We start from the raw sequence: 17,677 nt of genomic DNA on the forward strand, positions 1-17,677 counted from the left end.
GGTGGAAGCATAGAGAAGAGTCAGACAAGATAAAAGGCGGTTGGGCAAGGTCAGTGAATTTGAAGAAGGAACCAGGCCAATGCCAGGAGTTTGCAGTGCTCATCTGCTGGGGACTGGTGGAAGATTTTGAATGTAGGTGAAGTCACCTCACATTTGGTAAGTATTTTAGAAAAAATGGAATAGAGCATAACAGAATCCTTTTTTTATTTGGGTGGAAGTCTTTGATTTTTTTTCTTAACCATCAAACTGAAAAACAGCTGCTCAGTTAGCTCTAGCCAGAATGTAACTCCCCGCCTTTTTGCAGGGTGTGCTGCTAAACAGGTAGTGTCTGCAGAGCATTTGTTGTTGCTGCGTATCGTCATTATAGAAGAACTCACATGAGTGAGAAGGAATGCAATTGTGTGTTCAGCAGCGGTGGCGTTGGGGCATCTTGGGTTAAAGGCCCAAGGTTAAGCATGGTGACTCTGCCAAAAACATGCAGTTTTTCTTAGGAATGCTTGAAATAATTAAGAGTCTGATTTTTCGGTGGTGCACTGTGGATACTGTGTAGAGACTCAGTGAAATTTGTCAGAGTTCAGGTAACTTAAAAAAAAACTTTAAAAATAAAGCTTCAAAGGGCCAGGGCATTCTTTGAAACTAGTCATGGGAGGAGTAGTCCTTCCACATAGCCACGAAAAATGAGAATTCCCACAATCTCTTCCTTGCAGGAACCTGCTCTAGTCTGAATACTGACCTGCTTTTGGAACATATGAAAGCTTTTTTTTTTTTTTTTTAAATAAATGCAGACATAATATTTGTGTTATTTTACCACCTTCTACATCTCTAAAAGCTCCCTGACTTTATCATAATACTGGTTCTGGATTTGGCCCATATGTGAAATCAAAAGCAGAGAAATTCCTTTAGAGTGTGGATGAAATCTCAGACCATGGGTGTGGAAGTATAACCTTAGCTATGACTGTGATGTTAAATATCCACCGATAAAGTATTTGTGTGGCTGTGGATCATCAAGCAAGATGTGCAAGTGGCAGACTGAACTGTTCCCAACAAACTGTCTGCCCAGCCAATGTATATTGTCATGACAATTATTTGCAAAATAATTGAAGCTAGTTTCTGTATAACTTCTTTCCTTGTTATCAGCCACATATGCTTGATGCCTAACATTTGAATCTTTAAAAGGTTTTGAAGCTTTTATTTTCTATAGCTATCACAGGCTGACAAGAGTCACCGTGGCAGCAACAAGAAAGTGTTTGGGATCAGTCTAAGGAGGGGGAGAAAAGCTGGAGGAAGGTGATGATGAAACTAGGGCATTTGTGGCCCTTTCTAGGAGTAGGGGCTCATGTCACTTTTCTGGTTGCTTTGTGAGGGCTATTAAATTGTAATGCCAAAGCCTTTTCCATCAGTGGCCTAAAAGTAATGCGTATTTGAGTATTGCAGATTATTTAGACAGTAGCTTCATAGTTTGTGTCTGCTCAGGCATCAGCTGCAAGGAAAATGCACAGTTATGCTCACCCAGCTGGATAGATAGCTTGTGACTAAAGTGTCTGATCAACAAGGCTTATGTTTGAGATCTAGCATTGTGAATTTGAGCTGCTTTCAAAGTAGCTGTAGGAATTAAGTAGAAATTATTTCTAATGAGAAACTGCAATTGGTTTCTTGCTCCCTTTCAAACTGAAAAAGACACAAAATCAATCAAAACTCAGGGTAAATTATTCACCTGACTTTAGCAAAGAAATAAACCTGGCAATAAAAGGCCCTCCATTGTGAGAGGTAGCAGAGCCCACACAGCAAATGGGGCTGTAGAAAGTGCGGCTGAGCAGCCTCCTCCAGTTTGTGTCTCTGCTCTAGCCATATTCCTGCTAGGCATTTGCAATTTTCCAGGTTGTGCACAAATAAAACACTGCATTCAAATGTGGGGAAAAGACATAGGCAGGCAACACCAACATGTCACACCCAGTTTTAAAGTCCAAGGTACCATTTTGCATTAAGAGAATAACGAATCTTTCAGGTGAACAAATACTCAAGTCCTGGAGCAATACACTGAGACAGAGGTTTAATGAACTCTTTAGGGGTGGTTTTTCAGCTCGTGTAAATTGGCGCAGGAAAAAAAAAAAAGCCAGCAAAAAAGTTGCCCTGGCTTTATATAACTACACAGTAATGATCTCTCCCTGTTCTGCTGGGGAGCTTTTATCCTCAAACGCTGTGTTCCATGTGGATTATCTTGATGTTTTTTTTCCCCCATTTAACACAGGAGATAAAGACTCTGGCCTCTGTATTTAACTGTAGCATTTTCTATCAGAAAATAAGGCAATACTTTCTAAGGGTAGCTCAAGCATTGAACTCAGCTGTCAAAGCTACTCATGCTGCCTTGGGTAATTGGCTACTCACAAATCTTTATCTAAAGTATAAAGTAAATAACTACCAAAAAGCCTAACCTAAACTGAAGCTGTAAATTATCCCACAAATTCCTTTTACTGCTGTTTTGCTTGGATTTACTCAACCTATAAATCAGAACTGAACAAGACTTTCACAGAATGATGGCCACAAGGATCTTTATGAGGTCTACAGCCATAAATTTTGAAGCTGAAGAGGCTGAACCAGTAACCATCTGAGCTCTCCTTTCCGCACGGTGTGTATGCTCGCTTGCTCACTCGCTTCTGCCGGCTTCCTCAGCATTACTCAAAATGCATTCTGCCTCATTGTTTAGAAACTTGTGTAATGTTTTGGTTTTCGTTTTTAAAAACAGTAGGGTGGTAGGAGATTGAGAGGTGCCCAGCTTTCTCTGCAATGAGCGGTTGTTAGAGCAACCACCCAAACCACAGGAAGGCAGGATTTGGCTTCCTCTTGAGCCCATGTGGTTTGGACTGGCATTTTCAGCTGCCCAGAGAGCTGCTGGAAAGTAGCGCTGTTAAAGAAATATGAGTTTCATGGTTCAGGAAGAGCAAAGGAAGCAACGGCTGAAAGAAGAGTTGTGGGGATTTTACAAGAAATAATTCTTGGCTCAGGGACGGGAAGTCAGAACGATGGAGGCCTTGCTGGACTGCGCCTGCTGTCTCCTACTGAACATTTTCCGGCATCATTCTATCCCCCAAACTGATAAACTATGGGAAACAAACGTTTAGGTTTTAAATATTATATAAATTTGGCATAGCTGAATTAATGGTTCCAGCTCTGAAAGCTGCTGTTTTACTGTACCACTCAGTAAGCTTGGTGCTCACTTATCATGAATCTGATTAAAATCCACATCTCCAAGACCGACAAACCAAGTCATAAAATCCTGGGGCAATGGGGATTGCCTCTCAGAGTTAACTGTAGCTCCTAGGTGCTGTTTCAGCCTGCAAGGCAGAAGAAATTTTGAAATAAAGACGTGTTTATCTGTCTTCCTGTCCTTGCTGCTGTTGGTTAAATGTGTTGGTCTGTTTGCCTGTGGAGCTGTGCTGCAGAGGTAACATCAGGGGCTATGCTATTTATTTACTTCTGTGCCCTGTTCTCAAATCTACAACATTCCTGTAAATGTGTGGCATGGCTTTTGTCTGAATAACATGTATTAATTTCTTTATCTGAATACCGTAGAAATGAACAATACAACACTGCCAAGATTTACTGCACAGAGCTCAACTGCTGGGTGGAGGATAGCTGCAGGTAAGAGTAAGTCCTTGTCAGAATATTCCTGAATTTTTGAAACACTGCATTGTGCCTGTTTTCTCTGTTTGGGAAGTAGGTCAAGGAGTTTGTTTTCTGGCATTTTCCCCTCTGTACTTATCTGTTACATCTTTGCAGTCAGACTTTTCTTTAAAGTATGCACCTATTAACAGTTCTGGTCTTTTGTTCTTACATTACACAAACATTTGGAGAACAGCATACTGGGATTAAGTCCTGAATATGCATTTCAATAATATTGCCTGAAGATGAATTTCAGAAAACTCATATTTTTCTGGACTGGAGTGCCTTTTTCTTTACTGCTGCTGTTCTGTAAATGCCACTTTTTTACTTTTGTCTTGCAGTTAAGCAAGACTTTGCCATTTATACTAGTAATAGCAGCTTCTTAGACGAATTCACCCACTTTGGGCAACAAATATTTCATAATATCCACAGAGAAGACAAAATAACTGGACTTTACCGTTTAAACTAGGGTTGGATTCTGCCTCCTAGTATTCAAAGTGTATCTTCCTTAAATGGAGAATATATTTTAGATATCAATGAAATTACAATACTGACTCTTGCGTTTGACACCAGTTTTTCTAGTGTTTCTTGTTGCTAAGGTGGAACCATTCAGACCACGGTTCCTAATCTTGGTCACAGTCTCCAAATTCTACTGTGATGAACATGTTCGTTTTCCATGCCTCTCTCATGCCATGACAGTCTCCATCTCTAGTGTATAGCATTATATTAGCATTAAATGTAAATGATGTGAGTTATTACAGCTAAAGCATGAAAAGAAGTAGCTGGTATTTAACTTTCTACATTAAGGACAGAGCACATTCCTCTGTCCCAAATGTAGAAAAGCCAAAACATTTTATATAGTCTTTCCTGTCTGTTAAGTACTTTTGGCTAATGTTCTGCATTTTTCCTTTTGTTTGGTGCTAAATCCCCTTGCACAGCAAGCCTGTTCAGTCTGTGTCATCTGTTAATTTTGATAGCCATACTCCCTAATACAGATCACTGAGAAGTTATGTTGCCCCTATATAAAGCCAACGCCCATCAACACCTGAAATGTGTTGCTATCATTTCTTATGTTGTAAATACTTCGGAACATATTTTGCCTTTTATTTTCCCTGTATGCTACAGATCTGGTATCCCTTCTCTTTTACAAGTCACTGTAGTTGGAGCGTTTGCTCTTGCAGCTCAAATATCAGCAAAGCAATCAGGTGTTGTGGTCTCAGTCTCCAGCCCTGTTACAAATTCCCCTATGAACTTGACCAAATCACTTCATCTTTCAGTGTCCCACTTGCAAGCTGGGAAATGGCATCTCACAAATGGAAGACTCCTTTTTATCATTGTGCTTTTTATCTTTTCAAAACAGTGTGTGTTACCTTTGCTGAATTATAAGCTAGAGTTTATCTGTTTAAAAGCAGTAATCATAGACCCCAAAATTGGTTGTGACCTTCACAGTCTGCTGTGATACAGTACAGTTGGACAGGCCAAAACTGCTCATGTTTTTTTTAGAATTTCCTACAGAATTAGTGCTCATATTCACCTCCTTGGCTTATTTCAATTTTTTTTCTTTGTTTTTCATCAGTGACAGGACTAATGCAAATCACATCAGGGCATTCTGTGGACCAGTATTTGATGCCAGAGCCACCACGCTGCAGCTCTGCTGGATGATGCTGTACATCTCCGTCCCTGCCATCCAATTCCAAGTGCTCACTGCGGTGTTCAGCAGAAGGCCTTGTTAGAAAAAAAGGTAAGTCATGACCAGCTATCTGCGCCGTGGTCCGATCTGCAAAGTGAGGAGAAAATTGTTTCTTCCCTCCTGTTCTTCTATTCTTCAAATGTTTGAAGTTGAATAAGGGTTTTTTGTTGTTTGTTTTGTTTGTTTTGGTTTTGGGGTGTGTTTTTTTTGGCTTGTGACAGTGCCACTGACTTTAGAGAGGCTTGTGCCTGTACAGGACTGTAGGAAAAGGAGTCTCTTACTCTTTCCTAATGCAGTCTCTGCACAATGGGGTGTTGAAAATCCCATATTGCTTTAGATCCTATCTAAAATTAATGTTCTTTATTCTTTAATTTAGCCCCTTTATGGCAGCAGCTGGTGCTAGTTGTTCACATGCATTACCTTTTTAGCTCTGTCTCCTGGATTTAAATTGACCTTCTTTTGGCACATGCACTTTTTCAGCAAGCCTCACTTACCTGTCACCCCACAGTGTGTGCTGGGACAGAACCAGTTTGAGCTCCCTGAATATGGGAGCAGCAGTTTGAAGTGCACGTTAAGTGGTACATTGGTATGGGAGCTCTTAAGGGAAACTTGAGCATTTACATCAAAGACAGTCTCTCTGTCCTCACCTTCCTCAAAAGAATTGAACATTGGTCATGTAGAAGGAATTTTTAAGCATTTTTTAAAGCCTCGTAGGGTAGGGTGATACTTTTTTTCATCTCTGTAGCAGAATGAGGAACGTTGTTACATCCTTTTCCCCATAAACGAATATTGAGGGTCAGATGCTGATTTGTGACGTTTGATCCCCCAGTCTCTGCTGAGCTGTTTAAGGCAAGGCCCATGTGGACAGATCCAGTACAGAGGAGACCCAGGCTCCTCAGACAGCAGGAGAGGCTGGCTCACAAGTAACCACGGCAACGAAGCTGTCACTGTGAGCATCAGGACATTTATATACCAAAAAGCGAAGAAGCCCAACAACACACAGTAGCACTGCAGCTCATTCGGAGATCTGTCCCTCAGTTTTGTTCCTTACAGATGCTGACAGCTGTGGCTATCAGATGTAGGTAGGAATATTTTTCCGTGCTCTGTCTGCAGCATCAGCAGCATAAATTGTTCCTGGTGGTGAGTGCAATGGCTTCCAATTAAAAGAGGATATTGGAATTCCAAGTTGTACAAACACTGAAGACAATTCTGTATTCACGTTAAAAAATTCATCTATCACACACTTCCAGAAGCAGTGTGCTCACATCAATATTTATAACATTCAGCTCTGTGGTTTCACAAAAGAGCCATTAATATAGCATATCAACTCTGGTGACAAGTTACATTTTATTGCTGTCAACAAACAAAGAAGTTCTTTCTTTCTCTGCAAACTCCTGTTTTTTTTCTTTTTTTAATCAAACATTAGTTTTGAGTTTTGAAGGATATGTGTGGATGTGCTTTCCAATATTTTCTAGAAGGCTACTAGAGAAATGACAGAGAGAGCTCATAGGAGCTTACAGAAGACATTGATTAATATTATCCTATGAGTTTAATAAAGATTTTGGGATAAGTTCTTTGCTTGGGATGGAACTTAGGTAATTTTTAAAAAGGACCAGAGAACCAATACCCTGTTCAGGAGGGGCAAGTCTCTGAAATAAATACTCAGCTCTGAAAACACCTCAGAATATTGATGACTGCACCCCAGTTCTAATTTAGATGAATTTGTACTTTGTGATAGAGTAACAGGGACAGGGAGCAGCAGATCTGCGTCATCATATTTATTAACCTACTGGCACCACATCAGGTTACATGATTTAGGCACTTCGTATTTTCAGTTATCACTAGCCTGAGCCAGTGGGTGTCCTCAAAGTGGATTGCCTCCTGAGAGCAGGTCAGCTCCGCTGCAACACCTACTGCTCTCTTCACCTCTCAGCTCTGCAGCTTTAGGCACGATCTTTTTGGAGTTCTCTGCCAAAAATATTGGCAGCACCTCACTGAGTTCAGGGATTGGATCCACTGTAAGAGCAGTGTCACTGCTTATTTTTCTTTTCTGCTAGTTAGTCTCCTGAGAGGAGTGTCAGTGCATATAGAAGTCAGATATTTAAAATAAGTGGCTTTGCAAACGCAGTTTAAAAAAAAAAAAGAATTGCTTATGGGCATTGGAACAAATAGGCTTCAATCATTTTATTTAGATCTAAGCAGTCTGTACTAAAAAAGCTGTCCAGATTGTTAACTGAACTCATAACTGTATAACTATTACCTGCTAATATTCAATTTTTAAAACCACTTAAAATCATATAAACAAGCTCAGTTCCCAGAACTATCCAGTTTAGTCAACTGTGCCTTACCATTACAGAATTGACTCTTGCAGTCCTTACACATCTGTCCAGCTGCCAGAATCATTGCAGCAAGTCAAATGACCTGCATGCATCTGCCATTACTCCTTAATATGTCCTCAGAGGCTCAGTGGGACCACGGAAATAAACCTCCAGGACAGACTGTACCACCACATTGTTACATTTATTCTGCTTAGAGTATAGATATCTGCAAGCAGAGCAGAGGGAGGGTTCATTTGCTTCATAACTTGTGTTGCTAAAGTGATCATTCTGTTTCTTCCCAGTTTTGTCTCTTGCTATTCCGGATTGGACAGCAGAATTCAAGATACTCTATATAATTTCACTTTTCAGATGAGCTGGTTTTGAACCTGGGAGGACTTAGGGGGAAAAAAATCCTTTTTTAGCAGATGGCCCTGTGTGTGTGCTGTTTTCAGCGGCGTCTGTACTCCTCAGGTTCAGGCTAGCTTTTTGTCTCGCTGTATGTTGTGCCAGCATGAGACCGGCTTTAGGCTTTTTCTTTATCTGAGCGCTCTCACTAGCTATTGATTGTTATTATCAGATGAACAGTACATTTTCAGCAGTGGATGCTCTGCTCCCCAATAGCTCATCAGGAAAAACTAATTTTTTGTATCTGTTTGGTCCCATTTCAGTAAAATTAGTGGGGTTGTTGCCAATGGCTGTAGTGAGGTCCAGATGCAGATTTTCTGTTAAGGACAGAGGTAAATATCCCAGTAATTTTCAGCTTTAAAATGTAAAGAAGAGGCCATGAATGCAAAGTTCTGTCAGCCTCTGTTCCTGTCACAACCAAGACACATGACATGGTTTGGAAAGAACCTGCTGTAAAGTTCAGTCAAGTAAAACTCTCGCAAAATCTGGAAGATTCACTTCCAACCTTCAATTCAGTTTGAACCATCATTACAAGGTGCAGGATAAGCTGGTTGTCTAAATTCATCAGCATGTTCAGGGTTGTTCAGATCCAAGGTATTTTGTAGTAAAACACCACATGCTTCTCTCTTTTTTTTTTTTTTTTACTTTAATTTCCTTCATCATTCTGTTGTGTGGTCCATTTCTCCTATTATTGGGAAACAAGTGGAGAAATGGATGTCTAGAGATCACCAAAACTACCATGACAGGTATCCTGATGGGAAAAGTAATCAGTCTCAGCTGTGTAACCTCATTTGGGTACCTCATTTGAAGGTCATCACTTTGAGTCTCTCTGCAAATTATGCTGTGACCAAAGTAAAGGAAAAAAAAAAAGTCAAGAATAGGATCAAATCTGTATCTCATTCCATAATGCTTACCAAAACCAAGATCTGAAAGCTGTTCATATACAAACTATGGAGCAGCTGTAATTTGTGTGGGCTGGAGACCTATCTGAAAACATGAGCTGTCGTTCAGGCTAGCACAAACTGAAGGCAGCTCAGCGGTTCAGCTGCTCTGGGACAGTGTAGTCCAACTCCAGTTGACTTTAAATATGGAACTGGTGACCTCCCTAAAATGCAGTTGAAATCCCAGCTTTACTGAGGTCAATAATAAAAACTCCCGCTGAATTTTAAAGAGACTGGGATTTGGTAGCTAGTGCCCAATATGTTAAGACTCATGAATCAAGAAAACAGCAAGGGGAATTAGTTTCAAAATATTCACTGTATATTCTCAGTGAGCAGTACTGAGAAATGTTGTATTTATGCATTTCGACTAGATCTGCCATTTAGTATTTCAGCTATCAATGTGAAGAAAAATTTGAAGTAACCTACCAACAAAGTCATTTTGAAGCTTTTTTTTTTTCGTATCTGGATTTATAAAAGAGTGTGGCTTAAGCTTCAACTCAAGTAGCAAATCCATTTCCATGTCCCAAATGGCAATGCCATCACGGTAATGTGACCATGAAGGACAGCGTGAATTTTAAGGCTTGTGCAGGTGGAGGGAAATCAGCAGGTTGCAATAATCAACACGTGGCATCATAAGTGAATCCAGTTTCTTTCACAACTTCTAGTGTGTGGTCTGCGTTTCACTGAGAATTTTACTTGTTCACGTGGACAGCAGGTACTTAGTTGGGATGAAAATATTTTAAGGCCAGTGAGAACTTTTTAGCAAATCCCCGTCCCATGTATTTTTTTGCTAACTCCTCCTGGTTTGAGGCAAGCAGGACTGATGGCCAAGCACCAGCACTGGTGCATGAGACACACAGCCCAAGTACAAACGCTGCAGGACCTACAGCTGGGACACTTCATTCATTTGCCTTCTTTCCTACGTGGGCTTTTTAATTTTTTTTTATTTTTTTCCCCTTGGGGAACTCCTGTATAGGGAAAGATGGCTAAATTGTGTTAGTTCGGTAGTTATTCACAGCAAAAGGGTTTTTGGTTAAAAATATCTCCTCACCCCAACAGAGACCAAAAGCAGCCAAAAAAAAAAAAAAAAAAGTGACAGTAGAAAAGTACTTTCCTCAGTGTTCTGGTTACAGCAAACCCTAGAGCTAGGCTCTGGGCTGACATCTTCATCAGTCCCTACACTTCCAAGCATTAAATCCCTGTAACTGAAGCATCAAAAACTCACATGCTTTTAGGAAACAGTAGATGTTGGGATGTTCAGCTTTTTGCACTCGTCATTTCAATCTTTGCGTGATATCTTTAAATATTTTCTTTTTAATAAAAATGGAATCGTCTTACAATCCCATGATGTGCAATGTTGTGACTGGTGCTATCAGAAAAAAAATAACTGTAAGACATGAAAAATCACAAGGAGCAACAGCAGTAATTCAAGTTAGAGCCTTCATTGGCTTTAACTGGAAAATCATGTGCTTGAAAATCCAAATGTCTGTAGCTAAACATACTGCAGGTAACATGGAGCATCAGGAGGAGCATGGGTAATGGTTACAATGAGATTGGGATAACAACACAGGGGTGTTTCACTGAAAGCTGCAGTTACATGGAAAATTGAATGTGTATGATTCATCTCTACAGCTGTAAAGGCAATTTCCCTTTTGTACGTCTTTTCAGATTTCCCATGCAACTCTCAGAATGTCTTCAGAGCTTCTCCAGAGTTTGGGAAGCAGTGTCATGTTTTTCTTTAACAAAGGTTGATATTTTAATGCAAAAAAAGGTATGATTGTGTTTGATTCAGTGTAAGCCTCCACAGACAACTGAAGTTTGTAATAGCCTCTGCTCTGTGGGCACGAGCCATAGCAATGAGCAGAAACATACTCAAGGACCATTCTTTTTCAAAAAGGAAGAACTGGAAAATTGGAAGGAGGTCATTGCTGGGAGCCAGAAAAGACCACAGCAAAATACATGGTTACTCCTGCACAGCATATCATTATTCAAAAAAAGCGTTTAATAACATTTTTTAATGTTAGCACTTTTCTTGCCTTTTCTCCCTGTGGTACTTGAAAAACAAACAAACAAACAAAGAACAAAACAACAACAACAACAAAACACAAAAAAAACCACGTGGAGATACTTCTGTTTTATGTTTGGACACACTGCATGCTGCTTCATATTTTAATTAGACCCATTCACAGAAATTGCCTAACTGTAAAATGTAGAGCAGAGATACAGACGAGTTCACAAAAGCTCAAGGTCTAATTAGATTAAGAGTTTTGGATTTCAACTGTTTGTATTTAAAAAAGAGACAGGTGAAAAACTGGCAGGTAGAAATTCAGGTTCACCTGTTAGTGTTGAATAAATTTTAGCCTGAGTCTCAGTACCACCACTTGCCAGAAGACAATCTGTTTTACCTGCTTAAACACCTATGTAGAGGAGCTGCTGCCAAAACTGCTGGTTGCGGGATTTTTGGATCAATATCTCCGTGTACTCCAGGGGAGCAAATGCCCCCCTCTAACAGTGCCGTATGACTCCCACTTCAGTGGTTCAGCTGCTTTCTGATAACTGCAGACTTGATGCATAGTTTCAAAAGTTATTTTCTGTTGTGTTTGTTGACAGGTAGCAAAATGTCTGCAGGAATTGAAAGCAATCAAAATCACAATAAATTGTGATTAAAGAGAACTATGGATCAGGATTCTGCAATGCAAAATTTTTCGACGTAATCAAATGCAAACAAGCAAATGTTTAATGACGGAGCTTGCGAAGGAAAGGGGGGATTTTCTGAATTTCTCACCAGCTGCTGATTTTAACACCAATATTTCACGGTGTGTTAATACTTACACTAACCCACTAAAACAACTAGTTACTCTTACAGTGTAATTTATATATGACCTTTGTGATGGGAGCATGTGAGAACACACAGAGGTTAATGAATTCTGTTTTTTCTCACCAGTGTGAAGTACTGAAGAAATAATCCCTTGTTACAGAAGGGAAAAGAGGGCACACACATGTCCAATATTTTAGCCTGTGGCTGAGTTGTGAACTAAACCCAGTTCTCCAGAGCCAAGTTCAGAGCCAAAGCAGCCAGGTTGTTCTTGCTCTCACTGGACCATCCATCAGATGACTTACAATGTACCTTTAAAACTCATATTCAACTTCTTTAGGCCAGGATCCAAATTTTCCTTTGCAATATTTGCCTTTATTACTCTGACACCAGCTCTCATGGGTGGATTTGACTTTTGCCGAAGTTCTGCTTTTGTTGGGGGAAAGTAATGCTTATGATACAAACAGCAAGTGTTTTTTCTGTCTTATTCTCTCCTTGAACCTCTTTTTGTGCAGCACTATGCAAGAGGAAATGCCTCTCATTTGACAGATATGTTACTGAAACTACTCACTGCTTAGGGAAAAGTACTTTACACAACCTCTCCCAGTAATCCTGTGGCTTTGTTAATTTGTGAGAAAATAATGTGCATGAATACAGTGTAAAAAAGGACAATATAACACAAAATGACTCTTGCCTACCTGTAGCTAAAAGCATGTGCTCCTCTGAGGTCATTTGAAAATATCATATAGATAACTGGAGACGTGTCTCTATTATCAGACTGGAGGGATATCGGGACCTACAGTGCTGCCATACTTGGCCAAGTAACAGGTTTTGCTCTTGCCTTTTTTCTCTCTTTTTTTTTTTCTTCTTTCCTTTTTCCTTCTTTCTCTTTCTTCCTATCTGGTGGACTTTGTTTGTTTGTTTATTTGTTTGTTTTGTAAGAAACTCAAAACGTTTAAGCTTCTTTTTTCTGTTTAGAGAGATCCAGGCTGTTTGCTGTTATTAGTTGAAATTATTTAGGTTTGGATTTATTTATTTTTGTTAACAGACACATATGGCATGATTCCCTCTGATAAAAAACATAACTTTCCAGCCAACTATACTGTTACTGTCTAATGCCTGAACTGTCATCTCACCCTATCTGAAATGTGGTTGGACTCCAAATCCTCGCATATACATATACAGACTACAGGGACCTTTATAGCATGGGCCATCAGCAGAGTATTGCACAGTTCGTGTTGTCCAGGTCTCCATTTGGGAGATATTTGCTAGAGAGATTATGCTATCTATGGGCAATTAAATAGGCTTTTTTCAAAATGCTATAAATAATATTAGCCACGTTGAATGAATAATACCACTCAGTGCTGTGCAAATTACCAGCATACGGCATGCAAGTGGAATAAGAATGATTTTATTTTCATGCAGAGACAGACGTTTTGTGCTATGATGAGATGGAGTTTTGCTCATTTCCCATTTAATTTCATATGCAACTCACTAATAGCATCCCAATGTCCCTCTCCACATTTCTCTTCTTATAGTGTCTCTAATGCACCTTAAATGATGAGAGCACTACATCAATAGTCTCAATTTAGGCAATGTGTGCTTTTGGCAAAAACCTGCAAGTATTGCTAGCATAAATCTCCCATTACTATAATGACACATTAAAATGGCACAAGGGTTTACAATCTGTGTTGCAAATTATCCATCCACCTGCTCTCTGAATCATGTTATATATGGTTAGCCTTTCCTTCACCCATCTTTGTACTAGACTGACTTGCCCAGAAGTTAAAAAAAAACAAAAAACAAGCATTTATCAATGCACCAACATTTTTTGTAGCATTCCAGTGAGCGTTTGGATCAGATACCCGATGTTGTTGGTGTGAGATAAAGAAAGAGAAAACATGGGTGACTAATCAGTAAGAGCAAGTTGCAGCCCCCTGCTTTTCCCCAGCCGTAAATTGAAAATGACACTGGCAGGAGGAATAGGGTTTTAATCTAGATGAAACATTTTTGAATGCATTTTCTGAATTACAGGACGTACATTGATGTGGCTGTCATTCTGTTCCATTTGGAGTGATCTGCAGAAAAACACTTTTGTTTAATTAAGATAATATTGTATTTTCCCCAAGTCCTTTAGGAGAGAACTGATTTATGAACAGTGTTGTTCCTGAAATAAAAAGACACTAGCATATGAAGTCCTCACAGGAAAGGCCAAATTCAGAGATTGCTTTATACCACTGGCTTAACAGGTCATTGCATTCAGCTCGCAGAGATGAAGAGACGCTGGTACCTCCACTGTGAGGCCCAAACAGACTGAGAGTAGTATTTTCTCCCCAGATGGCAGTATTTAGGTGAGCTGGGCACCCATCACATATTCAGAGGAGGCCAGTATGAGCTACCTCACAGGTGAAGCAGTGTGAGCTGTGCCATCTTTTCTGGACTTCTTTCAAAATAAAGTTTGTTCCCTTCTGCTCATCCTGAGTGATGACCTGAAGCATTTATGGAAAGTTTCTGCCCTTGCTTTTGGACATGTCTGTGCAATACCCAACCCATACGTCTGCCTCTCAGCAATAAAGCTAGCTTGTTCTGCAGGGAAAGGGCAGCCAGCTGGAAGGAACCAGCTGGTGAGGACACTGCCAGGCTGAACGCCGCGACAGGCCTGAGGTGAATGCATTTTTGCTCCAGATGTCGTAATAGTTCCGCAGTGTGCTCCAGTTAACAGTTTGGGGTTAAGATGTCCAGAGAAATTATGTTACTGACCTTGCCCTGCCAGCAAGTGAATTTAGCTCTTCCACAGCATGACAAAAAAATCAGCTTGCTTCGCTGAAAGGGGAAAACATCCAGCATTTGCCCAGAGATTACAAACTAAACCCAAAAATGACATTTTTTCTTCTGCAGGTATTGTTGGTGCCAACACCGTGGCTCTCTTCTGTGTTGGGCTGAAAAGGAATGGTTTAAGGCTGGCTCTCAGGTGGCAGTGTCGGTGCCTTGATTTCGGAAGAGCTCTTTGGGTCAAGCAATGGTAGGTAAGTGTGGGAGGCATTAATGTGGGGATCTGACTTGCCACAGCGTTTCTGCTGTAGTGATCGGGGTGCTGAGCAGAGTCACTGTCTTGCCACAGGAAAGTGGCCCAAGATGAGACGCACTATCCAGAATCTGGCAGAGACCTGAGCTAGAACTGCTTTGCAGAGAGCACTAGGAAACTTCCCTGTAACCTGCTACATCAAAGCAGCCTGGACCCAAGAAAACTGGGGAATGTTGAGTGAAACATTCCAGCCTTTAGAAAAATGTTTTCTTGTTAAAGGCAATCCGGCCAACTCCAAAAGAAGTCTTGAACCATCTGTCTCGTGATCCGTTTTAGCATCTGTGCTTTGCATGACATTTCTGTAATATATTCTAGTTGCAGAGCCCTTCTTTCTAAGGGACTGCAAACGAGGACTGTTCACTTGTTCACAAAGCTCAATAGGGAGTTTTTCCTCTCAACGGAGAGGTTGGGAAATTTTTGTTGGTGACCTAGGCCACATTCATGGCTTGCAAATGCTATAAACTTGTGCTGAACGCATCACAGAGTGCTTGTGACACACAAGCCCTGCTGCTCTTGGTTTCCTTACCTGCTTCTGCAGATAGAAAAGTTGTTAGCGGTACTCTGAAAAAAAGCACTAAAATCCACTGCATTTGGAACTGTAGCCTATTTCTTCAGGAAATACTGTCTCTTAATCTGCACAAAACTGGTATTCACATTCTGTAGGGTTTCTTCAGCAGTAATTGTGTTCTTTAAACCTGGCTTTCATAAAGGAGCTTTTTTGAAAAAAAAAATATATTTAATTCATATCCACAGAAAATGACGTTTTTGTGAAGAACAGTAAGGTAAGTAAGGAGGTTTACATTTATTTTCTCTAAGACAAAAATAAATAAAAGGGAGGGGAAACTGTCCTAAGCCAAGTTTAATTTCTTGTTTTACTTGTGTATACATTTCTTGTTGCAGCTGAGTAGATGTGTGAAATCTATGGATTCCGCTGGGTGTCCCTAACAAGAATTGGGTTTGATGTCTGAGGAAAGCGTGGTGTAACTGGGGTGATGCCAGGGCTTGGAGGACACTGACGGCCCTGCCCGGGTGCACCACGCACCCCTAATGGGGGGTCCTGGCCCAAGCCATACTGGGCCTCCAAGTTCATGCCCAATTACAGCCAAGTTATCCACAGTAACTTGCTGTGGAATGGGTAGGGCATTTTTAGGGTAGGATTTTCTAGTATTTGATGCAAGATGCGGCTCAAAGTATCCAATATAAAGGAATTTAGAATATTTTTTTCTAAAAATAATAAAAAGCAAATGATAGATATAAGCAAAAGAAAGCACATAGATTCATCTTCTTTTCTTCTGTTAAAAGAACCAATTTACAAGAAGGAAAAACAAATGTACAAGGAACCACTGCGTTCCAGGTACTAGGGTTTGATCTTTCTGAGTCAGCGCGAGGGTACGTGAAGAACCCTGTTTTTCCCAGCTGCACGGCAGGCCCTCTTTTCTTGAGCAAAAAAGAGCCTTTAGGGGCTTATGTGTTGCCCCTTCTGAGATAACGCTTTGGGGAAGATGTGCAGTCATCACTGAGTTTTTCGTTTTCTTGCTTTGCTGCTGCATTTCTTCCAGAAGAGTGGACAACATAATCCCGTTCCGAGTAGCATTACAGCTATTTATGCTGAACAGTGGCGTTCTCTAGAAAAAAGATATGCCAGCCTGTTTATTACTGTATAATGTTTTGGTTTCCCATGTGACTGTTGAGGCTTTACAGCGCACTTACTTTTATTTAGGGTTTGTGCTAGCATGAGGCAGACCCCTAACCATGTTAAGTCCCTAGGCCTCAAAACCACAGTGGTCTGTGAGCGGCACCTGACACCCTGCACACATCCAGAGGTCAGCTGCTATGCTCCCTTCAGCCACTGCCCCAGGGCACAGCTGGTTCCTCCAGCTCCTCAAATTGCAGAATCAGGAAGCAGTAACCTAAAAAAATCCCAGTGAGCTTTCATTTAATAACAGAGGCAGTGAAAGAGTGAGTTGCTGCATTGCCTTGATTTACCATCAGGAAGGCATCTGGCAGTGCCACTTTGTAATGATTAAAGCCCTCGGTGGCACAGAGAGGTCTGTAATCATTTATTCTGGTCATGGGTTAGTGTAGTTTAGAAAGGAGTCCCTCCAGGAGGCAACCCGGTGTATTCATCCCTGCACTGAGGTATGGGGGAAAAAAAGGTCAGTAATTATTCACTGTACGCACTCATTTGAGAGTGGGAAGGTACCAGATCCACCCTGGCAAGTCAGCCTGGGGCAAACCTCGTCTTTGCTGCAAGTGTGAGAGGGAAGCCTGTGGAGAATTGGCCCATTGAAGCAATGGATCCTGGGTAAAGCAGGGAAAGCATTTTCAGTATTAGAGCGTGCAGCTTCTTATATTAAAGCCTGGGAGAAAGAAAGCCGGAAGCACAAAGGAACAAATGCTGAGAGCACTGGACAAGCCTCGTCACGCTCACTGGTTTTGCATAACACAGGTGCACCCTTAACACGGGCTTTTGGCTTTTCTGCCATCCACAAGCTTTGCTGTACTCCCGAAGGACAGATGCACAGGTCAAACAGGATGTCTGTCATGGGCAAACTAAGGCCCGCATATAAGATTGGGGTTTGCTTGCTTCCTCGCTTGTTTATGCCCTTGGTGAGGATACTGGGAAAAATCCTCATTTGCCATGCTCATATTGAGCTTAACGCAAGGGCGCCACAACCAACCTCTGGCAGAGGCATCATGAAACTACAGCAAAAAAATGAGAAATAGCAATAATGAGATTGTCTCATATTTTTGTAGGAACAT

General features: G+C 40.8%; 1 protein-coding gene across 6 annotated transcripts in view; it reads left to right on the top strand.

The window, feature by feature from the left end:
* LOC308193182 (uncharacterized protein) overlaps positions 1-17,677 on the top strand; it is a 221,769-nt gene that overhangs the window by 193,542 nt on the left and 10,550 nt on the right. For all 6 annotated transcript variants that reach the window (XM_080587541.1, XM_080587549.1, XM_080587551.1 and 3 more), the window contains 4 exons: positions 1-156; positions 3,571-3,639; positions 5,237-5,401; positions 14,728-14,855. Coding sequence is in view for 1 of the 6 variants with exons in the window: in XM_080587553.1 (XP_080443679.1) it covers positions 1-13 (13 nt within the window). In the remaining 5 variants the exon portion in view is untranslated. The remainder of the gene's footprint in view (positions 157-3,570; positions 3,640-5,236; positions 5,402-14,727; positions 14,856-17,677) is intronic.

This window comes from Anser brachyrhynchus (assembly GCF_964034855.1).
Source record: "Anser brachyrhynchus genome assembly, chromosome: 3".
In the NCBI taxonomy this organism is placed as follows: domain Eukaryota; kingdom Metazoa; phylum Chordata; class Aves; order Anseriformes; family Anatidae; genus Anser; species Anser brachyrhynchus.